At 38.3% G+C, this 25,023-nt stretch overlaps 1 protein-coding gene across 2 annotated transcripts in view; it reads left to right on the top strand.

The window, feature by feature from the left end:
* Positions 1–25,023, top strand: part of GABBR2 (gamma-aminobutyric acid type B receptor subunit 2) — a 460,554-nt gene that overhangs the window by 410,760 nt on the left and 24,771 nt on the right. For both annotated transcript variants that reach the window (XM_040084650.2, XM_040084641.2), the window contains 2 exons: positions 9,735–9,845; positions 22,851–23,075. In XM_040084650.2, coding sequence (XP_039940584.1) covers positions 9,735–9,845; positions 22,851–23,075 — 336 coding nt within the window. The remainder of the gene's footprint in view (positions 1–9,734; positions 9,846–22,850; positions 23,076–25,023) is intronic.

Raw genomic sequence — 25,023 nt, 5'->3', positions numbered from 1 at the left:
ACCTAAAAAAAATCTATGGAAATATAAAATGAATTTTATGGTTGCTAGGGTTTGTTTCACGTTGGCTTGCTTTTTCAACTGAACATTCTTCTGTTGTATACCAGAGCAAAGGACCTGCAACATTTAAAGTGTGTGGCAGACTTGTGTTAAATGAAATCTGGTCTGACAGATGCTGAAAGAAAATAAATTATTTAAGAAAAATGTTGCATAAAAGTTTTACTGAACTGCGAAAAAGAAAAAATTCCCATGACTACCTGCTTTGCTCTGAATAACGTCAATAGAAGTGGCAACACCAAAATAGTTATTTGTAGAAGAAAGATGCAATGGAAAAATCAAAATTTCCTGTAACTGCTATACTTTTTGTGTTTTGAGGGCATGTAGCTTTCAAGGTAGCTTAGTGCAACTGTTATGGGTTCTCACTCACGTCAACTATTCCTATGAAATCAAGAGAAATACTTGGTGAATAGCATTTCAGTATTAACTTTTTACTTTTCTATAGCTTTTAAACTATCTTCACATTTCTATATTCATTTAGAATAGAGAAAAGAAAAATGGAGAGATTTTGTGGCATCTTTGATTACATGTGTATGCTTTGGTCAAACTTGACCTTGGGTGTTACGATGGTATTAATCCTGGATACGTCTGTAGGGCAGCTATGACCAGCTGAGCATACGCTATTCCCCTCTTCAGATTTCAGGAAATGTACTGGTCCAATGGTCCAGTGAAAACCAATGAGGCATGTTAAAGGAAGATAGAACATGTCAACAGTGAAGCACAAGCTCAAGTCGTAGCTTATCAAGGATTACATTAGGAGTTTACTGGGTCAAAATCTGTAAATACCAATACAGCAACAAAATTTTGTTATGCAGCCTTTCAATTCAGTAGACAAAACATAATAAGAACTAAAGAAACCTGATAATTCGTTTTAGACATCAGAACCAAAATTAGGGCTATTTTTTCTGCAGTCAATTCAATTTGCTCAGCAAGAGCTATATAGGCTTATTGTCACAGAATGCTTTTTTTCTAAGAGATGTTTTATTTCAAACTGGAGTTAAAGCAATGAAAATCTATATTCTGTGTTTTACTGAAGATGAGACAGCTAGCAAGACATCTCACTTAACTGTAATGTCAGTATAACTATGAAATATTAAGCCTCATTTCAGAGTCTTTCCTTAAAGCAGGACGGACATTGATTTAAGATTCAAATGTAATTTTAGTTTGTTTAGGCCTATATTTTTCACTGCTAAAACAGGACTCTACCAAAGATAAAGACGTACTTTGTACACCTTTAATCACCTGCCTTCACCTGTGAGCTTGCTGGCATAATCATGTCTGTAAAAGTTGCAAAGATGTGTGGTTCATTCATTGCTGTCACTGCTGTTATACAGGATTAGTTATACTGGCAAGCATGAATCTTCTGAAGTAATCTGTCAAGACCATGGATTTACAAGGCAATTGCTGATAATATTCCTTAAATATTGAGATATTTTTCTCAGAAAATGTTGAGTAGCCGTAGGATTCATATACTTGAATAAAAAAGGTAGTCCCTGTCAGTTTCCCCATTCAGAATTATTTCAGTAGCACAGGGTTAAAATATTCTTGTTGACCTTTGTTAACTAAAGAACATCTCTTTTGAATTCAGCATGACCTTTCTTATCAAAAAGGAGTTCGGTTATATCAAAGAAGGCTATCTATTTTAAAAGGTCAAAACGAAATCAGATCTTTTGAAGTAATCAAAATATTTCTGTTGACCTGACCTTTATTGATTTATTCATCCACTCATTTTTTCCATGAAAATTGTATGTGAAAATGTTTATATCTGAGAGATTAGTAGTGTTGCAAGGTGGGAGAAAAAATAAAAATCTTCCAAAGTTTTATGAAAGACAAAAGTTTTCATGTATTTCTGTACATTGAGATGCACCTTATGTTTGACTCTCAACTGAGAGCTGATTGAAGAAAAAGCAGCTTTTGTGTTGGGAAAGTTGAATTACCTAATTTTAGAAGGATTTATGGAAGAGAATTAGGTGTTTCTGCTTCAGTCATCATGATGAAATTGTGAAATATTTCCTATCTAGTCTTAGGATTTAGAAATTAAAGATTTTGCTCAAAATTTTTGAAAACAAAGGAAAAACCTCCCCTTACTACAGTAGCCCTTCAATTATGTCTTAGTGCAGACATAAAAAATAGCAGCAAAACCCTCCAATAGGTTGCTAGACCATCATTTTATGCTTTTGGAGAATATAAAAAAAAATAAGTGAGGAAATTAAAATGGTCCCTAATATTGAGAAATAATCTTTTTTAAATTTTACTACAGCCCAGAAACTATTCATTTATCTGTGGCTGCATAAGGTGGCAGTGGTCTCTGCTGATATTTGCCTCTGAAAATGTCATACAACCTTACTTTATGCTTCTCTCTTCTCCCACACATGATATATATATTTTTAAATCCTCTTAGGGAATGGATTTTTCACTTTATAAATTAAGTCAATGTCCATTTGTTGTTGTTGTCACTGCAATGCAAAAAAGCGTAGTGATAAATATTTTCAGAATCCATAAATCAAGGCAATTATAGCACTAAACAGAAAATATAGACAATTGTAAAGGGGAGATTGTTGTCCTCCTTGACCCAAATAGCTGGGCACAATTGAGGACCTGATTTTTCTTATAGGAAGAAGCCACTGATGATAGATACTGTTATTTGTTGGGTGCAAGTCTGGTTTATTTACAGGAAAAGTGTTAAATCCAGTTTCTTTGAGTGCCACATAATGGGCAGTAAGTCATATCCGTGCTCACAATTCAAAGCCTAGCCAGTAGGAAATTAATTACAGAAACAGCCTCTGCCTTGGTTCCAGCTAGGGCCACCCAAACAGTTTGTCCCTGGCTGTCCTCTGTGGTTTCACTCTACTCTTCTCCTCTCTGCCTTTGCCCTCCTTCCCAAGAATGCTGTCTGTTTCCATTACCATAAGCAAGGAGGCATTGAATTGCTCCAGCCACCAAAAGTAGTGCCTGGCATGGCCTTCAGCATAGCAGGAAATTTAGCTAGGAAAGGAAAAAAAACTAGAAGGAACTCAAGTCTGGGTTGTGAACCACAATTCTGAGCAGTTTCACAGGAAAGAAGGGGGAAAATATTCATCTTGTGAAGCTGATACCAAGAACTGTACATTTCTGGAAGAATCCGTACAGTGCAAGAGGGTCTGGGTATTAACAGAGTTCCTCATTCCTCTGACCTACTTTTCTTATGTGTTTTGGCCCCTTGCCCTCCCTTCAAAGAAAACCACACGTTCTGCTGCTAAGAGTGCTTTAGTGAGCCTTTGTAACACTTGTCCCTCTGTCTCCATGCACATACACAGAAACATTTCATTATCCAGTCATGAGATATGCAACTGGGGCAACATTCTCTGAGGAAATAATACGATGTAAAATTTCTGCTGGAGCGATGGCTGAGTGCAGAGTGGGAAGACTCAGTCACACTTTGAAACTCTCCACGGTTCAGGAGAACTTTGCCTTTTCCCTTTCATTTGCTAGTCTGTGATTGTTTGCAGGGATCACAGCGGTTCCTTGACTTCACTCTAAACTACTATATTGCATTTTATGTTAATGCAAATGAAACTGCTTGTATTAGGAGATGATATTAATAAAAATAGCAAGAAATCTCTGGGAACCTTTTGACTCTCAGAAAACAGTTTCATGTAAACAAAAATGAACCACCACAACAGGAAAATAAAACTCATGAAGTAAAGTGATGTTATAAATAATGCTGATGGGAGATTTTCTCTACAAATAAATGTATGGACAAATTCATGATATGAGAGTTTATAAATAGCTCTTTTGGCATTTTATAATCTTTAAATCAGACTAATTTAGAGTATGTATGCAGACAAGTTTATGGAATTATTTGTACAAGAGGCAGATGGGGACTTAAAAAGTAGGTTTCTTTTAAATATATTGCAGGGTGGTATCGCTGCGTCTGTATTATCAAACCTTATTTTGGGGGGGTAATAAGAATTACAGTGGTTATCTCTGATATATTTGGGGGAGGAGGGGAGGTTTCCTGTCTTTCTTTGCTCCCATTCACGTGGAAACTTAGGCCTGGATTCTGTACATGTAAAAATACATAGACGTAAAATGTAAATAGCATTTACATGTAAAATAGCCACATCATTATCCTTGAAGCCTCCAAAAGTATCAGTACTTTTTCATTGGTTTACATGGTACATCTTCTTTATTCTTTAGAAAACCAAATGGATAAAATTAACTGAATAAAAAAAGGGGACATTCTTACTGGTATTCCAGAAAGTGTCATTTTGTTGTGTCATGATTGCTAGCTAATCATTACTGAATTACTGTCTCATACTAAAATACCACTTGGAATGAAGATTTTTTAGGAGTTGCAATATAACATATATATTGATATTTTGAATTGTGGGAATAGTTTAATTGTTGAAGTATTTGTGAAGCCAGACGATGCCTAAAGTTCAATCCATTGACTCAGGTGGGATAGTGAACTGGAATTCAGTATAACAAGAAAACGAATGAAGCAGAAAATACCCTTTAATCCCCCTGGATATCCTAAAGATACCCTTTAATTCATGCCACAGAGGCAAGGGGTGTGTATTCAGATCTATGTAAAAAAACTTGTGTCCTGAAACACTTCATACTTCATCTTTCAGTCATTAGAATGTTACAGAAATGTCCAAACTTCTCAATTAACATTGAAGGGAAATTAAATTGGTGCCTGGACTGCAAGAATTCAGTAATAGTTTTGTGCTTTGCTGAGATACTTTGTGATATAAAATGGGATCCGTAATGTACCCAAACCCAAGCTCAGGTATCAACAAAGACAAACAAGGTTGCCTGTTATTCTAGGTTTCCTACCAAATTTTTAATTGGAAGACATTCCAAACGAGGTACCTTAGCCTAGTATTGTCATTCCTATTTTGCATCAATGGAAAGTATGACTGCACACGTAAAAAATGCATGAAACAAAAGGGATCCATTTCCTAGAAAATCTCCTCTTCATATCACTGTTCCTATCAGCTGTTTTGCTCTAAAAATACCTAGGAATTATTAAGTAATCAAAAAGTTGATAGTGTCTGATCCTTCTCTTTTCATCAGTAATTAAGAGCCTGGCTCTCAATTTCACACTGTGTGCTCAAACTGTTTGAATCCTTTTATGAAACACCTTTACAGAATTCAGAGTATTAACCAACTATAATTATCCTTGGGAGAAAAAAAAAAATAAAAGTGAATTTAAGATGTAAGAATAATCTTCTAATTTAGCAAAGTCTGAGCTTCAAGACAAGGAATCACATGTGAACTCTATATGACTGCTAAATGTGCCAAATTAAAGATGCCAGAGATATCCAATTCACACTGCAAACTAGCTGTAGTATACAATCATTATGCCAGTTCATTTGAAGCCATTTAAAGGCAAGATAAAACAGAGTGGGATGGTATAGGAAGGCCATTCTAACAGTGTGACAGAACGGCATGATCCTGCATTTTCTATACTGTGAGAAATGCAGTTTCTTTTAAACATAGTAAACAGAAGCTGCAACAATTTACCCTATGTTCCATACCCATCTTTGGAAAAGACTGACGCCTAATGTTGTGACTTTCTCACTGGTGAAAGTGCAGCTTCAGAAATGGCACAGAGTCACGCTGGGGATCTGCTGCAATGTCCTTAGCGAGCTTGCTGAGATTGACCCCGTGAGCTCTGTCACACGGCAGCGCCACAGCTCTGCAAACAGAATCCTCTGCTCTGCTGGCCAAGGGACCTGATGAGGAGACCGTGTAGAAAAACCACCTTAGGAACGTCAAGCACTTTTGGATACTGTGTGCCAGCCCAGTCTGCTCTTCACAGACACTTGCTGGATAAAATGACTCAGGGAATACAGACCCCTCCTCCTTTTAAAACCATTGTGAAGCCGCAGGAAAGGAATGACAATGAAGACACAAAATAAGTCAAAGTCATTGCATGACTATCTGTGTCTTCCAGAGGGATTTTGGCTAGTATAATAACCACTAAGAAATGGCACTTATAGATTTAAATAAATAAATAAATAAATAAATAAATAAATAATCATATTTCCTTGATGGTTCCTGGTAGTTTTAAGCTCTATTTCTTACTCTACCAGTTCCCACCTAGACCATCACTCACCTGTTATGACAAGGATCTGCCAGCCCTTCCAGAAGACTGAAGAGCAAATAAAATGAAAAAAATAACAGAACTACAGAATTGCTAATAATAGTTTAAACACACACAGGGGATATCAACATTCTGTTGGTAATCTGTTTACTGGTTTGGGTTGCTTTTTAGACCTAGCAGATCTCATGTAAAACAAGCATTTTACTGGTGATGATACACAACTCTTGTATGAAGTGAACAGATTGAACTATTTATGTTCAACTGCTGAAAGCACTCCAGAAATTGATGTCAATGTCAGAAACCTTATTAGGTTTCAGGAGAGGTAGGAAAGCTTCAGCCTAATCACAAGATAGGAGGTCTTCAGGCTTTTGAGAATGACATCTGAAGGGCATTGAGATTGTTTTCTATAAAAGGAAAGGGCAAATTTCCAGTACATATATAATCACTGGTAGCATTTATGTTGTCATCCTCTCTAAAGCAATAACAAAGTGCACAAATGGTGGATGATTAGAGAGGTCAGTCAAGTGCCCCATTCAGCTGTAATTGTAGAGTTTTCAAAAATTCTTTTGACATCAGAAAATATCATATGTTTTTTTAACCCAGCTTTTTGCTATGATTAGTTAATTCATGCAAAATTGGTGAAGAAACAGAATAGCAAATTAAAACCAGTAGAACAGGCATGTCATTTTTGCAGTAGTGATAAGTAATCAGCAAAATCCATTTGCTTTAAAATTTCTGCTATCTGCCAACATTTAAACCCACATGTACAGGACCTCAACAAATTTTTGTTTAAAATACTACCACCCTGCAGGTCTTGAAAACCTTTTGAAAGAACCACTGCCCCATGTACACTTTTGCTGCAATCAGTGAATACTACCTAGAGCACTTCATAAGATTTTCCTATCTCACAAAGAAATCTGAACACACTTTTTTACTTAATTAAGATCAATTTTGAACTATCATACCTTATAAAATCTGACAATCTTCTTACTAAGGAAATTATGCTTACTCTCTAATAGTATTTGAAAAGAAATTATGTTTTCCACTTCATCACGTTTTTGTCTGGATCTTAAAAGAGAGGTTTTGAGTAATGAATGGACATACACTTTCCAGTTTTGAAGTAAATTTTCATTAGAGAATATATCAATTATATAAAATTATATAAACATATAACCTGCCACAAACCAATAGTTCTCATTTCAGTAATATTCCTCAAAACAGGTAATTGTTCCAATTACTTATAGTTGCTTAAAAATTGATAAATCCTTCAGTCCAGGTGTGATTAGGGTTTTCAATCCAGGAACAAGGAAAACAAATCACATGACATCATCCATCACACCAGGTGAAAATCCTCATTATTTATAAAATTTCTTGCTTCAGAAAAGTGGGAAACTGAAATGGAAGAAATACCTGGCAGGAGGGATGTGGAACTGGGGAAGCAGAGACAGTCCTGTGCCGACTCACCAGTGTGAAGGAGAAAAAAAAAAAAAAAGGAAAGCACTCTGATCATCAAAACCTTAAATTTTATGTCACTTCTGTAATTCGAGACCATGAGAGATAGAGATTTTGGCAGGTTTAGATGCAATTTAGAATTTCAGAAAAATTGTTCTGTAGTGCAGTCCTGGTGATGCATCAGTAACACATTCAGAGCTCAGTGAGAATGATTTGTCCCGTGAAGTTTATTACATAATTTAAAAATTTATGTTAAACATATTCAGTTGTAACTTTGACATGGACAGGTGCTTTCAGTGCACCTGAATTTTAGTACTGGGCTTTTGTCATTGATCAGGGAGAATGAGGTAGTTCAACTGATCCCCAGACACACATTTGTAGCATCTTAAATGTTGTGATGACACTTAATGTTTGCAGTCATTTCAGTTCTTCAGCTAATGGTTTTTTGCCTGCCATCAACAACAATTAGGATGGAGTCATAAGCTCTTTGGGAGAGTTAATATTGCTGCCTTGGTTTTTATCTTATTTTATTTTAGGACACCTTTATTTTCCCAGAGCTTTATTTTTCCATTTAGGATTTCTACAGAAGTTCAGGGTAGGAAAAGGTTTTAAATGTTAATGTCATGCCTACTGAAGGCTTTGCAAAGAAAATTGTGAATAGTTTGACTGTCCAGTGCATCATAGCACAAGGTTGTTTGGGTTTTCTCTTTTTTTTTTTACAGTGTATGAGATCAGGGGAAATGCCTCACATACAAAACACCAGTGGAAGAAAGTGAACTGAAGACTATTGCTGTGACTACTGAAATACATAGCAGAAGTCACACATCACCAGGGGAGGCAAAAATAAGCTTTAGGAAATTAATCAGACCTCCCCAAAGTCCTTCCATGTACAATTCGACTTTTCAGATGGTGAAAACATTATTTTTCCTTATATAATAATTTCCTTATATAATAATCATTATCACTCTGCATGAGAAATTTTACATGTGTTATTCATAAAAAAGGAAAATTGAAAAGCCCCCCGGGATAGCCAGGTACAGAAAGCTGTGTCTGTGTTGATCTTAGTTTGGCTGAAGTTCAAATCCAATCTTTCGAAGTAGAAAAGAAAAATACCTTTCAGTGTTTCAGGATTATCTGTAAACACAGCAGCCTGTAGATACATGCATCTCAGAACAGCCAACAGGAGTGTTCTGCAGTGTGTAACTAAAACAAGTTCTCTTAAATCTCATACAAGGTCCTTGTGTTCTTTTACAATGTACATCATTAACAAGCAGTCTAGCAGTTTGGTATCTGTTCTAGCAGTTCTAATATCTGTTCTAACTGTATACAGCATAGTAGCTAGTAACCCTTTTCTCTGGGTGTCAACTGTTCTTTCCCCTGTCCATTAAAAAAAGAAGTCAGTAGGTCAAGGGGTGTTTCTTGCAGATTTCTCTGAGTCTTTGTTATTGCTCCTCCTTCATGCAAACAGTTCTGATAATCTTCAAGTCTTCTTGATTCTGCAATATTATACACTCTCCTTTTCAAAGTAAATGGAAAGCTTCAAAGCTTCCAGCAATATTTCATTTTGCACAGGCAATCACTGTCTCTAATAGACTTTTTCCGTTTTTTTTCTTTTTGATTTATGATCTCTCCCAAGCTACTGGTATAGTTTCCATAGTAAATGGTCTTTGATTTAGCTCAGGGTTATCAATGAAAAACCACCTGAATCACAGCAATGTTTCATACATTGTTTGTCAGCCTTTTGCCAGTGACACAAGAACTGCAGGTGAAAGGAAAGAGAAATTTAAATACATTATTTTTCATGCCTGTGCTTTCAAGCTGTTTGCCATATAGAAAAAGTAGATGTCCTAAAGCTGATAAATATGACTAACACTATTAAATACAGAGTGATTTCAGATATTTTCTTTCAGGTTTGCAGTAGATGTGACCTCAACAGGTAGTAGGTATCAAGCAGCTATTTCCTCGGATCCTTGCTTTTCACTGTATTTCTCTGCAGGTTCATGAGTCTGCTCTCATCACAAGTTACCCTTAAGTTGTCCATTCTGTATCCTACACATCCTGAATCTACTGAAAGTAGAGCTAAGTACCAGCAAAGGAAATCTGAGTCCAAACATTTCACCTTTTCTCTTTGCAGCCGGACCCTGCGGGCAGAGATATCTCCATCCGACCGATCTTGGAGCACTGCGAAAACACCCACATGACCATTTGGCTTGGGATTGTCTATGCTTACAAAGGGCTGCTGATGGTAAGCACAGCTTCTGCACAGCACTGACTTCAAGCTGCTCTTTACTCATAGGCATGAACCGAATTATATTTGCTTTCCTGATGGCCGGGAGTGAGTAAAACTGCCTCAAGCACAACTTCTATAATCAGATCTGTTTTAGTTTTCATTAGACAGTAATATGTGGATATATGCGTATGTAAAATAAATAAGACATCAGTAGCATTTAAGCTGAATGAAGCTTAGAAATTCAGTAGTGAAAAGATGGGTCTATAAATGAGACAGCTTTGTAAATAAAGAAATCATCCAGATTCCTGTAGGTTCTCCAAAAAGGTAGAACTAGGTTGTCTGAGATGTTTGCCTCTTAGTTGCTAATGTATTTGAGGAATAGTCATGAGATGCAAGATTAATCTGGGGCCTGAATCAAAATAACCCTTTTGTCATTGAGGCCCCCATCTCCATAAAAAGATTCAGTAACTAAAGCAGAACTGGGGAACCAGGGACCCTAAGGCTTGATAGTTTCCAAAAAAAAAAAAAAGAAGAAACTGTATATGTGACTATTAGTGATTAAAAGCTCCTGAGCCTGAAGGATTTGAAAACATCTGATATTGACAGCACTGACCAGCAGAACACCTGTCTCAAGTTGAGCCCCATCTGGAGCCTAAGCCTTATTGACATTAGTCTACACTGCCTGAAGGGGTCAATCTGTTCTGTGCATTTGGAGCATGCTGGTTTATTAGGACACCAGGGAAAGATTGGATCAGCTGCTTCCACTTGGTGCTCCTGCCCAGAGGGGGCTGTTGGTGCCTGGAGTCCTCTTTTCCCTCTCCCCTATGAATGACTGCTCTGACAAACTCTGCTGCTCTTCATGCTGCTTTTTTCAGGCTGAAAAGTCTTTAAATATCCAATAGGAGGATCAGCAGGGAGGGATGAGGAGTTTTGTTTCTTTAAATTCTAAACAGTTGCTTTGCGGTCAGACTACTCTGCTGTGGTGAGCCTTCAGGCAAGGAGGTACTTGCATCAAGTGTCTCCAGGTCCCAGGTGAGAGCTCTGATCCTTGGGCTACTAGCCCAAAGGAAGCTTTCTCAGCTTCCCATTTAATAAAGAAAAAGAGGGAAAAAAAAGGCAACTTTAGATGTAGATGCCTCCTTTTCAGAGAATGTGCAAGCAGGCTGTGAAATAAAGCACTAGGACATATGTGCTCCCTCCAAAGAGAACAGGAATTAGGAGAGATTCCACACCTCAACATGTCTTAACTGGTTGGTCAGCTCAGGGTGGCTCTGGATGCACATTAACCTTGGCATGTAGCACAGCATCAAGGAATTTGTGTCCTGAAGGGCACCACAAGTTGGGAGCCATGACATTCAACAGCGCTGGGGCCATGGTAAGATTCAAACAAATGGTAGGATTTTTTTGGTTTTTTAAATAACTTCATCAGTGTTTTCAGTTAAAATATTTTAAATATACATTCTCTCAGGCAACTTTCGTTGAGATTTCAAGTTTGAGTGGTGTTAGACAGTAGTCTAACTCCTTGGGTTCTCACCAGTCCTTTGCCCTGGATTGGTTTGTCAGCATGTTTGTTGGACTATTTTCTACAAAATACTTTGAGTCTATAAATGTCATTTTCAAACTTATTTTGCAAATTCCATTACATTATTAGACAATAATATGTACATATATGTGCATATGTAAAACACCCAATTCACTATTGAGTTTTTTTGTTTGTGGTATATCTATAATATTCAGCTTAAGTGCTACTAATATCTTATTTATTTTATGTATGCCATTACTGACTAATTTCAGACACACAGTGTTTCAAAACCACCAGTGAAATACATACTTTTTATTACTCCAATGCCCTCTTAACACACAAATTGCTACATATTAAAAAGGAAGATACTTATCTGAATCATTTAAATAATTGCTATGATGAGTGCATGAGTGATATGAGGACAACAGAATTGATGCATTTTATCTCATCACCAAAGATGTTTCTGTACACCACACATACTTTGCCTTCAGAACAAAAAAACCAGAACCTGTCATGTTACTGTATCATTTTATAAAGGTTTAGCTAATACAAAAATCTGTGATTTTTAATAATAATAATAAATAATAAAACATATATCTAATTTAACATGCTATATACTAAAGAGCTAGTGCTGCTAATTACAGCAGCAATGCAATATTTATGCAATATTTAAGGTGAAATGGCTTTACTTGGGCCAAAATTATTTACTGAGACCTCTTGTCTCAAAATGGGAATACAAAAAATGGGGTTAACCTAAAAAAAGGTTCTTTCTTTTTTGTCTTGAAGTAAAAGCAATGCTGTCCATTCTGATGTCTTAAATGCAGCGATGCAGTGGATAAATCACTTGATAGGACAGAGTTCAGAAGGTCCGGAAAGGGCAGGGAAGGCAAGGAATGGCAAAATAAGGGAAGGCATTATTTGACAGGATACTCTGGTTCCCTCTACATTAAAGTAAGCAAACTCTAAAAGTCAGATTCACACTTCTTCAATTGCCTCTGAAGGGATGTGAGGAAATGCTTACTCTGCACAAAGGCTTCTCAGTTATTAGATTCAGATTCCTCAGGTGACTAGAGAATAACAGGAAAATTACCATCCTAAATTTTGCCTTTACCATTTTATTAATCTTCTTAATGACCAATGTATTAGTCTTCTCCAATTCCTCCATACACAGAGGATTCACTGTTTTTTCCCATCTCAAGTTAGCTCCAAAAAGCTGCATACAAATTCAAGATCTGTCTATGTGTCCATGTTGACCATCACAGAATTACAGAATCAATTGGGCTGAAAAAGGCTTCTGAGACTGAGTCCAACCTATGCCTGAATGCCACCGTGTCAACAAGATAAGTTGAATGTCAACTAGTCAGTTGCAGTATTTTGATTTTTGATGAGGCAGACATAGTTGAGAAGCATCTTTCTTTCATATATTCCAAAGGATGATAGAAAACACACCATCTTAAACTTGCTGGTGGTGCATTGCTCGGTGTGCACTAACATCTTTCTGAGTGGTATGAGGTGTTTGTCTCATCTCAGCCAGAGTAATAAAGGACTGGACTCCTAGAATGCTTTGCTTAATAATCACGCACATATTAGTCTTGTCTACTGCTTAATTCCGCTCTTCCTGATAATGCTTTGACTCAAGATGTACGTATGTTGGAATTTTCATTGTGTCCCTGACATTTTATTACAGGTACATTTTATTCAGCTACTGAGAAATGGGCTTTTGAGGCAAAACTGTATTTTGTGCTTGACTGTTGCTCTCTGTATGAAATACTACTTTTGCCATGTGTTAATTGAGGGGGTTTTAAGCTGTAACTAACAATAGTGACCACCTCTCCTACACCATTTTTAATGTGTTGTCCTTAGCTAACCTTGCCAAGAACAAAAATATCAGTATTTCTTGACTGAGATAGGAAAAAATAATGCATATTCATCATGGAACTTGATAAATGTCACTAAGAATAAGAAAATTATTTTCTTCTAACAATTCATATTCCAACATTTCACTATAGTTGATATACTGCCCAACACAACTCTGTAATTGATTTAGAAGCCAAAGAAAATATTAATTCAACTAAAATATATCCTTGGGATAATGTTCCATTTTAGTTTCAAGTCTGAAAGAATCCTCCATTTCCTAAAGGTCTCTAATTGCTAAGCTGAATTTGTCTTACTTCCAAGCCTTGAATTTTGGTGGGTCTTGCATATATATTATCCCTCTTACTCTAAAATTACCTGATGTCCTTATTTCTAGGCAAATTTCCTTGCATTTGGCCAGATTTCTGTGATTTCCCTAAAAATCTTTCTGTGAGTTGCCTACCATTCTTCCCCTCTTACTCCTCTGCATCATTTTCAGCCATGTTCTCATCTCCTCCAAGTCAATGTACATATCTGGTACAGCTTAAGTTGGATTTTTATTTTTTAACTATTGGGGTTTTTTAATAGCTTCTCATTAACAGTTATATGTTGAGATCCATCACATAGATTTCAATCGGTTTAAATTTGTCGTATTGATTTTATAATATTCTGTATTTAAATAGTGATACTGTGCAGTATTAAGACAAACACTGCTGAGAAATCCATATATCCTGCATGAATGTAATTACTTTTATTCAGTCTTGCATTTTAGAAAAATAACAGCAATTTGAATTATATTGCTCTTTTTTTTTTTTTTCCTCCCCACTTATTGGCTGAGTTCATGTGTCAGCCATTTCATTAATTTGCTTAGGATAGAAATTACGGTAATAGCTCTGTAATCACTGGGGGTGTTCCACTTTCTCTTTTCCCATATGGCCTCTTTGTATCTTAAGTGGAGCTTTGCCAGAATTCCAATAAATATCAACAAAAGCCCAGCAGTCCAGAAAACTTCTAAATCAATTCTTAAAACTACTGCTTGTAAGTTATGGGATCTCCGTGATTGCAACTCTTATCTTGACAGAGTTTTCAAGAGCTCTCTGTTACTGCTGGAATAAGCAGCACTTCACTGTTTTGGCAAGATGTGAATGGACTCTTCCATCTCTATGTAAATATAGGACAAAACCCCTTGTTAAGCATATCTTATCATGCATTATTGCTATTGATTTGTCATCTTCCAAGGAATGAATCGTTATTACAATTCATTTTTCTCAACTTACATTTTTATAAATCCTTATGAATTCTGTTAATGCTGCTAGCCATTTATTTACTACTATACATTTAACTTACCTTTCCACTACATCTATTTTAGATCTTCGATTCATAACAATTATTACGAATTTTCTCTTTTTAACTTTTGTTACATTCTGTCCGGTTTTTGGTCAACATTATTGCTAGCTTGTTTTACATTCCACAACAAACAAAGCAATTTTTAAGGTAAGAGTAGCTTTTTTACACATGTGCAGCTTAGGACAGATAATTTACAGCACATACACAAACATCTTTCGGTTGTTGTTTGTAAATATACCTGTTGCTCCCCCTTCTCCAGTGGTTTCCTTTGCTTTGTTGGTTAGTATATAAACATTACTTTTCCACTTTTTCATGCACTTGGAAGTAGATTTTCAAAAAAGGAGTTAGGTACCATGGTTTAGAGCTTGGGTTCCATTCAGTGTCCAGCAGCCCAGCCTTCAGTCAGCCCTTGATGTTCTTGACTCAGCAGGCAGGATGGGAAGCAGATGCTGGTTGTGTGACAGGCACCAGTTTGCAAATATCCAGCAGAAAACTTGGTCACTGAGAGCATTTAGGTACCTCAGGTGGTACTGAGGGATGGCCTGGCTGTCCTTGCTGGATGTTGGATGTAGCTTCTCACTACTGCTCCAGGTGCTTGTGCCCTCTGTGTGTGTTGAGCCCAGGAGCTGCATAGGATCAGTACAGCTGTGGTGTGCAACACATCCTCCTCCTTTTATTATTTTACTATTATTTTATATGTACTTAATGAAAGCTGGATGTAAAGAATTTTTTGTTGTTGTTGTCACTAAGGAAAGAGAAGCAGTGGAACAACTCACCCAGAGAGTTTGATCAACCTTTGTCCTTAAAAGGTTCCAGAACCAGACTGGATAAAAGTATGAACAACCTGGGTGGACTGAACTCACATCTGAGCCTGCTTTTTGGGCAAGAGGTTGCACTGGTGTATTTCCTGAAGTCCCTCCCAATTATCTTATGAGATTTTATCAACTATATTATTAATTAATCCCTTTATAAAATTAATAAATTTGATGTGTAGAAAAATTGAATACTTTTCAAATGATGTAAAAATTCCCAGTTGTTTTCTGATAATACATTTGATTTTTAACACATATATTTGCATTCTTTCCTAATTCTCTTAATGATAAAAAAGAGAACTCAGAAGGACCTACCTTCTTATCAATTAACTTGCATGATTCCAACTCATATATATGGTGGGACCCATCTGTCCCATCTTACAGTCATTAGAGAGGAAGATAGTTAAGCTTTGGGGTGAGGGAAAGTAGTTTATAGCGGTATACCAGATATTTATTTTGTCTTCAATAAAATATGGACAGTATTTTAGCATCCAAAACCACATTTCTGTATGGTTTTGTTGGATAATTTTTTTCCCTAATATGACCATAAGGAAACTTCAAATATATTTTTGAAATGTTGCAGATAGTGCAGTATTCCCTTACATGTCTCTTGGCAACAGTTTTTGTATAGCAGAAATTGATTTAAACTGTAGCACACACTGGCTTTTAGGAGAGGTGTTTCACCTCTTTACAGAGCTGTGATTGTCGTAATCTTACTCCAGAGACAATATAAAGCTATTCCAAATGGATATTTGCTAATGACCAATTGTGTATCTGTTTCAACTGAGTTACTATAATGTGTTTCATGACTATGCAGAATTTTCATGGAAAAAGACAAATACACTCTGAATGGAAAGAGGGTAAAATATTTTATTGACCTGTTGATTTCGGAGGCTGGAGTATAAAGTGAAATTGGATGCCTCTTAATGTTCATAGCTTTGTGCAGCTGCTTTTTCTGTCTTGCACTGGGAATAAAGAGTTTTGCCAAGACCTTTAAGAAGAAAGCCCTTCTGCTGAGTAGCTGAATATCTTGCAATTAAAATCAATATTTATCTCTTGTCCTAATGCTCAATAGAAATATTAAGCCTCCCATTAGTAATGTCTGTCCAGAGCAGCTCTGTGAAAATTAACTAAATACACAGCTGATTCATAGCAGATCAGGGGAGTGAGCAATGGTTTAACACCAGATTGTACTGACAATGAAGGTAAGAGACCTACAGGGGAATAGTTTGTCTTTCCGTTTTCTAACCTCACTTATTGTACAGGTAATAAACCAAAACCAAAAAAAAAAAAAAAAAAAAAAAAAAGTCACTTTCCTATGCATCTTCCTGAAAGCTGCTCAGTATTTTGTACTGCAAATTCTCCAGTGAAAGCACGAAAACCAAAAATCCTTTTTTATTTTTGAAAAATATCTGCAGCCATTTCACTGAAATAAAAACGTGCATGTGTTTGTGATGAACTGGATTTAATGAATGAAACTGAGTAGAGAAATGCACAAGTCAAGCTTCACAGTTACTTCAGGCTGAAAGTTCTTTATAGGCCAGAGTCCAGAACTGCCTAAGTTTAGGGGCAAGCATGACTTTTGACAAGACTGGAGATTTTTCTCTGCTCTTGTCAGATACCTTTAGTGTAATTTTCTTTCCTAATACTGTTCGTAACCTAAGCTGACGTGACTTTGAAATGAAACATTTTAAAAATGGTTTAAGGGCAGTCCAGGGCAGGGGAGGTGAATAAATAATTTCCTTCCTGTCATGTGACAGTCTGTGTGATCCAACTGCAAATTAGGCACTTGGTTGCATCAATTATGTTTTGGATCTAAGCAATTGTTACTGAGTTTAGAAGTAATTCTCATAAACAAAATTTAAAATTACGTAGCTGGTAGAGTTTTAAAAAACAGTGTTAAATGTTTTCCAATACTTCAGCTACAAACACTTTTATTATATTCCCAGGTATCAAAATTTGGTCAGTACATGGTTTTTTAAAATTAAAGTTTGCCTGTCAAACGTAAACACAAGTACAATATTCTCTATACACCTGTTATGCCTCTAACATTTTAATACAGATCTCTTTTAGTGACCACTATTCTATCTTTAATCACAGTGATACAATCCTGTTTGTCTTCAGATACTGTTTCTCCCAAATTTCTACACTAGTTTTCTCACAGCCTTCTTAGGTGCACTGACAACGCAGCCTAAACCTGCCATACCAACAGTTGCAAAGGTAACACTCTAAATCAGTGTCAAATGGAAGCTGCCTACCCTCAAACAAAGGATGAAACAAACCAATCCTGCCTGTACAGCTGCCCATATCTTCTGAGCAAATCCAAACCAATATTTTATGGCACTTTCTACATCAAGAAGATGTGTGTATTAGACCACCAAAATTGAAGAAGGCTTTAAGTTCATGACTAACAGTGTAGGAAGTGCACTTCCTAGCTGCATTCTCAGTGTCATTGGTTGAGATCCAAAAAGGACTAAAATTAGGCCATTAGATGTGACAGTAGGCTGGTGTCCTCAAATTTTAGACAACAGTTTTCTATAGGGGAATGTGTAGCCCTGAGTTATTCAAACTCCTTTGGAGATGCATGGGGTCCATCAAAAGCCTCGGGAGGGGAATTGTAACTGGTGCAAAGCAGTGGGGACAGATGTGTCCCACACCTCTCTGAATCCAGCAGTTCAGCACTGCTAAAAGCTGCCTGCCTCCATCCTAATATGTATTTATGCACGCCTTCTCTAAAGACTGTTTAATCAAAATCCTCAGCAGAGATCAGAACGAACATCCCACACAAGTGCCCAATTAATTAAGACAGTCTCTCATTACATAAAATCCAACAGCTCTGAGAGAAGTTTGAGAGCTCCTTCTGAAGCCAGACTCTGCTCTGGGGTTAGGGAGCGCATCTCAGGTAAAATTTGGAATTGTCCTCTGTTCTCCAAACATGAAGCTACACAATGGCCATCACCAGCATCATCACCAGCATCATTGTCTTGAGTGAAGATGGCTGCTGATGTATTTTGTGTGGGGTCCAAGCCAGTAGACAGTCTGAGAAGCCTTTAGCAGCTTGAGCCCTCTAGGAGCAATAGGAGGAGAGACAGCTGCATTGCAAATCCTGGCAGGCAGCACAAAAATATCAAATAGTCCTTAAATTCCACAGCAGTCTCAAGAATTAGGTGCCCCAAGCATAATTTGAGACGTAATTTTATTATGTGGGGAAGATGAATGTTTAAAGTTTAGGTACCGGGAGTAAAGAGGAGCTGATGTAGGTACTATGACCCTGGGTTTTAACTGTAGCTTTCAAGTGTCATATTCAAGAAATCTGGACCTTTCCCTGGCAATGTCGGCATCCCATTCCTCAATCAAGCCAGTTTACAGGATTTTACCAAGGGATTTACAGGATTTTTAGAGTCATAAAACCAACTCTTTCACGTGTGCATATTGTCTGAGCCTCAGGAAGGGGTAAAATAGGAAGGGCAGGTGGAGGAAAAGCAAAGCATCTTGTTCCCTCAGGAAGGCTTTATCTCAGAGGAAAAACCTTACCAGCCCCACGGAGCCCTGCAGGCATCTGTACCAGGCAAACAAGGAGCACCACTGCAGTCACCATTCCCTGGCAGCAGGAAGCAGAAAGCTCTCAGCTTCTTTCCATGTTTGAATCTCAGAGATGAGCTGTGACTTCTACAAAGGATGTCTCTTCCTGAGGCAAGCATTTTATCCAAAATGCTAATAAAAGTTAAAAACAATGCTCCCAGATTTATGGTGCCTCATTCTGAGGAAACGCACTTGCTGCAAGAGCCTCTCCCTTTCTTTAGTTATCATATAAATAAACATATATCTTCCTTTCATCTGAAAGATATTTAACCATTTTGCATGCTGTTCTCAATTATAAATGAGAATGGGCCAAGCCGTAACCCCCACAACACTCTTCAAATGATCTTTTTTCCATTATAATTGGTATTTTAGATCATTTTATAACCACCTCAGCTATAAATTCATACCCATTATTTGTAATAAGTGCTGGCCTCATGTAAGTATGTTGGCTGTTTTCCCAGAATAATGCTTTTGGAATGGAATCTGTTCATAGTGGGGGGAGTGGAAGAGAGTGAGGGATGACCTACAACCCTAAAAATCTCATTAATAATTAACCATAGTATGAGAAGATAGAAATGTTCTCCACAGTTAATCAGGGTCGCATCCCTTTAAAAATGTGTTGTGGAAATACCGACATGGATTCCTTCTACCCCTCAAAACAACTCGGCCCAGACCTGCCTGTTTGTCAGTTCAGAGCTGGCAAAAGGTAAATTCGCAGCAGAACTGAGCAGTGCAGCACCGAGAGTGCAGGGAGTGGAGAACAGGCAACCCCTGAGATGGTGGGGCCTGGGGGGAACAGGTTTGTGCCCTAAAAAAAGGATACCACCACTGTACGCGCCCCCCATGCACCCAGGTGAACACAGTGACAATTTGCTTCCCCAGAGCCTGAAAAGGAGTCTGCACATTCCTGCTCTGCCTGTGCAAAGTGCCAGACCCAACAGCAAAGGAGTGCTGCCTGCATCCTGCCCTATTGGAGGGTGACACCTGTCTCTATCAGAGCTGCCGGCTCCGTTTCGCCCAGGCTAGCTCGAGACTGCAACAAGACAGGAAAACTCCCCTGGGTCCTAAAAACCAGCAGAGCAGCGAGGGAGCTTTTTCCCCTTATCACGAGAGAGACCACGTCTATTGGTAGAGGAAAGGAGTCAGACTTGGTGAGAGGGCGAGTCCAAGGCCTTTATTCCAGTCTTCATCCCATCCTGTTTGGATGCCTACCCCAATTCAGCACCTCTTGCCAAGTCCGGGCCCAGCCTCATGTTCTGGGCTTATGTGCAGGGGAGGTGCTAAAGGAGGGGACAGGCCAACACCCATTGAGGGATGAGGTGGGAGTGGAACAGGCTTGGAGGGACATTCAAAGGAACCAATGGGAACATAAAGGGAGGAACCTCCTCAGCTCTTGCCCTATCATTGGATGTCCTTACCCGAACTCTCCAGAAGCTGGGAGGAACAGCCGAATGACAGACAGGGCCTGCAGGAAGGGACTGGGAGGAGTGACAGGGAAGAGGGGCAGGGACAAACCTTGGTATAAAACACGTTCCAGAAGAACAGGGGAGTACGGAACAAACCATTATAACATAAAACCCAGTATAAAAATAAGTAACATAAAATACACCATGAAAACAAATAACACAATGCAGCAGGAGGGATTACCTTGTTTACCAGAGGAGCTCTGAAAATGTATCAGAGGATGAGCTGTTGCTCTGGCACAAAGCTTGATTGGGGGCTCACTCACTCACTTCAGCTGCCCTAGCTGAATGGCTGAGACCCCTTGCTGACCCAGGTAGTTGTCTACAGACCCCTTAACAGCATCGCCTTCCCATGCTCTGCCTGCAGCAGCCACTGCTGTTCTTCCTGCAAGGTGAGTCGAAGAGCCAATGGGCCAGAGTGAGGCGCGTGCTCTAGTCCTACTAAAGGAGATTAAACTGAAGAGGCAGGACTGCAACAACGAGGCAATGGAGTGCCCTGAACAGGACCATCTCCTGCAGCAGCATGTAGAGGGATAAGGCGGGAATGTTGCTGAGAAAGGCTTGAGTAGGGATTGCAAGGGCAACTACTGCTGCTGTTGCTGTTGCAATGTACCTTGATAGGAATTGCAGCCGGGATGGCAGCATTGGAAAGTGGGTGAGCAAAGGGCTCTACATGCCTTGCCTGGACTGGGAAACCCCTGCAGCCTGCCACACTCCATGGCTGAAAGTAAATGCCTAATCTGCCAAAGCCTCCCAGCCATCTCTGTTCATGACCATGTGGCAGGGTGACATATGTGCTGTAGGCAAGAGAATGAAATAAGCCAGCAGACAAGCTCAGGGAGGGCAGGGCTGACAGCTCAGCAGCGTGTCCTGGGTGGAAGTGCCTGGATGAGTAGGTAGGTGGCTGCCGCCTGCAAGTGCCTGTGGGAGTGCAAAGTAGCTGAGTCACAAGTGATTGGCTTTGTTGCCATTGTTATTTGATATTAAAACTAAGCAAATAATCAAGGAAACTTGAATTACTAGTGGCCTGGTGTTACTACAACTTGGGTTGAAACCCAAGTTTGTAGAGCAAACATCAGTCTCATCAATCTGCCACTTCCCTATCCTCTTTTGCTTGTCTGGCAACCAAACACTGTTCTTCTAGTCCAGGTTTTTTGCCAAAGTGGGGAAAAAAAAAAAAAAAACAAAACAAAACAAAAAAAAACCAAAAAGAACCAACACAGAAGAATAGAAGGTAAACTATAATAGACAACTTAATCCCCCAAATGGCATCACCACTGACCCCCAATTTCATGGATTGCACAAAAATTGAAGTTATATAAAAGAGAATATTGTCTCCATGATACGGCAGTGGACAAATGTGATGGTCTGGGAGGAAGGCTACTAAGGTCAATGAGTGCACACCTTTGTTCATTCTTCTTGTCTGTCCCTTCACTGTGATCAGAAAAAGAGCTAGAAAACATGGAAACCATGTCCTGGACCTTAGTAATAGTTCCTCTTTCTGTCCTTTCCTTCCATCCAATACACTGCCTGTCATGCTTCCCAAGGCACCATACAGGGTTTTGCCTACACTGTAGGCTGGGTTACCTATTTACGACATCTTGAGTTCATTTAGGCTTTTACTGCATTGCCCGAACTCCTCTGAGGAATGCAAGAGGAAGAAGATAATTGTCTGCAGCAGTTCATGTTGCAGAAAAATCTAATTAAATTTCAAGCATGGAGATGGCTTCCTTCCACTAAAGGCTTTCCCCTGCTGAATTGCAAAAGCATATTGCAAATAACAAAGGGGCTAAAACTTAAAAACACACCAAAGGAAAAAAGCAAACAAAAATTTGCCACAAGAATGTTTTATGCCAGAAATCATTAGACAACGGCAATTGAAAGGCCATTACCAACTCCCACTATAATAAAAGACATTATAATTGTAATCTGAACAACTCGGGTGACACTTTCTACATTGTATACTTATCTCTCATGGGGCACATCTTGGCACTGCTGCTTATTAATGTAGGTGATAATCATGTAATGAATAGCTGGATTGATAAGAGTATATTGAGAACAGCTGCTAAAAATAGCTAAAATAACAATGCACATTATATCTTTACTGGAATCCTTGAAAAGAAACAAGAAGGACAGTCTTTAAAATTTGTTTAAAATATGAAATAAAGATAACCATAGCATTTAGAAACATTTGTTCCAATCAGGACTAATTTTAGGTTTCACTTTTTTTTTTGTTAGAGCAGGAATCTATCCTAGTGGGCAAAACAAATCACATAGGTAATTAGACATTGAGGAAAAGGTAGGTGTATATCTCTGAATTGTAATATCGCCTATATTTGTCAAGTTGGAAAACATACTTGTTTTAAATTAGTGCTTTTTTCTGGAGGACAGCAAATTCCTCTTAGAACTATCATCGTTTCTCCTTCTTTTGCCATTTCAGTTATTTGGGTGTTTCCTCGCCTGGGAGACACGAAATGTCAGCATTCCTGCTTTGAACGACAGCAAATACATCGGAATGAGCGTATACAACGTGGGGATAATGTGCATTATCGGTGCTGCTGTTTCGTTCCTTACTCGGGACCAACCCAATGTGCAGTTTTGCATCGTTGCTTTAGTCATAATATTCTGCAGCACCATTACTCTCTGCCTTGTGTTTGTACCTAAGGTGGGTGAATTTGTTTTGCATGGATCTGGATTTTTTTTTCCTACTGTTTTGTAATAATGATGTAACATGTGGGTGTTTATCAAGTGCAGAGGATGTGCATGAATTCTTAACCAAGCCCATCTATAAACTTTTCTCTCCAGACCCTGAAGGAAAAACAAAGCTTCATGACATTTTGGAGAAAGTGTGAATACCTGAGCTTCTAATGCCTATATTTTTGCTGAAATTGTAACTGGGGAAACAAAAGTTGGTTTCTATAGTTTCAATGGAATAGTTTCTATTTCCAACTTCCAGGAAATTTTTGGAGAGTGTGGAGATGTAAGTAGAGATTCAGGGGAGACAAGTCCTCTTGTCTGCTCTGCCATGTTTTTCTTCTCTTCCCTTTTCTTTTTGGTGACCAGTAACAGGTATGAAAGGAATGGCATAAAGCTGTCTCTGGGGAGTTTTAGGTTGAATATTAGAAAAGATTCTTCACCCAGAGGGTAATTGGGCACTGGAAAGGGATCTCCAGGGAAGTGGTAACAGCACCAGCCTGACATAGTTCAAGAAGCATTTGAGCAGTGCTCTTAGGCACTTGGTGTGATCCTTGGGGTATTCCTATGCAGGGCCAGGAGCTGGACTTCAGTGATCCCAATGGGTCCCTTCCCAGGATATTCTAAGATTCTTACATATCCTGAACAAGATAATCAAGATCTCTGTTCCTACAAAATAGTAAGATCTTTTTAGTTCACTACCACGATAAGAGATCAATTGTGTTGAAACTTCTAAGTGTTCATTTACAATGATACAATAGGCTTTGTCAGTACCTCAGAGGAAAACTGTACATATGCTGCAAATTCTGTCACTAAAGTTGTATTTATTAATGGGTATATTAAAGGACTAGGTGAGGCACAGACTGGGAGACACATGCTTTCATTTCTTTTTGCTCTTGTGGGCTCTGAGGACAAGTTCATTGTGCCTTGTTGGAAGAATCAAGAAGATACTTACAGAGGGCTGGAACTTGATCAGTTCCCTTGCAGAGTTAAGCTTTAGACATGAATATGACAGACCTTGAAGGAATTGAAAACTTGTTTTTAGGTAAGCTTACTTAGCAAAGGCTCAAGTACTAGGGAAGGCATTTGATTTTTTGAAGTGAAATGTTCAATCGTATTAATTTTAAGTGGCTTGTGCAAACATAGCTTATTACCCCAAATTAGATACATATGTGGTTGGATGTCTGAAACATTTGCAAGGCAAAATGTAGGTATTTTTGCCTCTAGAATCTGTTTTTAGATTTTTCAAGTTATTTATAAGTCTCTTTATTGGACCACATTCAATTAATGTATTGAGCAAATAGTCAGTATTTTCTGGTGCTAAATGGCATCCCATTTACTGGGAGACCAAGAACTATGTGTACAAAAGAAGCAAGAGAAACAAGCTAATAACCCTATCTCAAAGTGTAACCCCTGAAAGAAATTAGAGGCACAGAATAGCAATAGAAGCTGATTTGTGATCTGCAAAAAAAACCCCAAAGTAACTCATTCTCCAGGACTGACTAAACAGGATGTTTTTGCAAGTTTTGCAATTCACTTCTCAAATATTAAAAAGCCATACAGACATGTATGGTCATATTTTTGTTCTGGACCTTAGGGAAAAATCACAACTTTGTTCTAAAATGAAGGAACATTCACAAACACGGCAATAGAGTGTATTTTGAAACACTGCAAGATTTAGAGTGGGCAAGCCATATTAAAACTCTAATGCCAAATATACCTCCAAAGAATGTCAGAACTCTCTTCAAAGGGAATTATTAATGCTGCCCATGCCCTTTGCCCCTTTTCTTTCATGCTCCTTTGCCCATCCTTCTCTTCTCTTGTCACAAGCTCTGAAATTACTTGTCTGATTCCTTTTTTAACCTCTTCCTCTGATCTTCTTTGATCTTCTTTTAAACCCCAATTACCCTACCCTCATT

This window comes from Hirundo rustica, chromosome 1 (genome assembly GCF_015227805.2).
Source record: "Hirundo rustica isolate bHirRus1 chromosome 1, bHirRus1.pri.v3, whole genome shotgun sequence".
Taxonomy (NCBI): domain Eukaryota; kingdom Metazoa; phylum Chordata; class Aves; order Passeriformes; family Hirundinidae; genus Hirundo; species Hirundo rustica.
The sequence above is the reverse complement of the archived record's forward strand: the minus strand, read 5'-3'. Positions and strand labels throughout refer to the sequence as shown.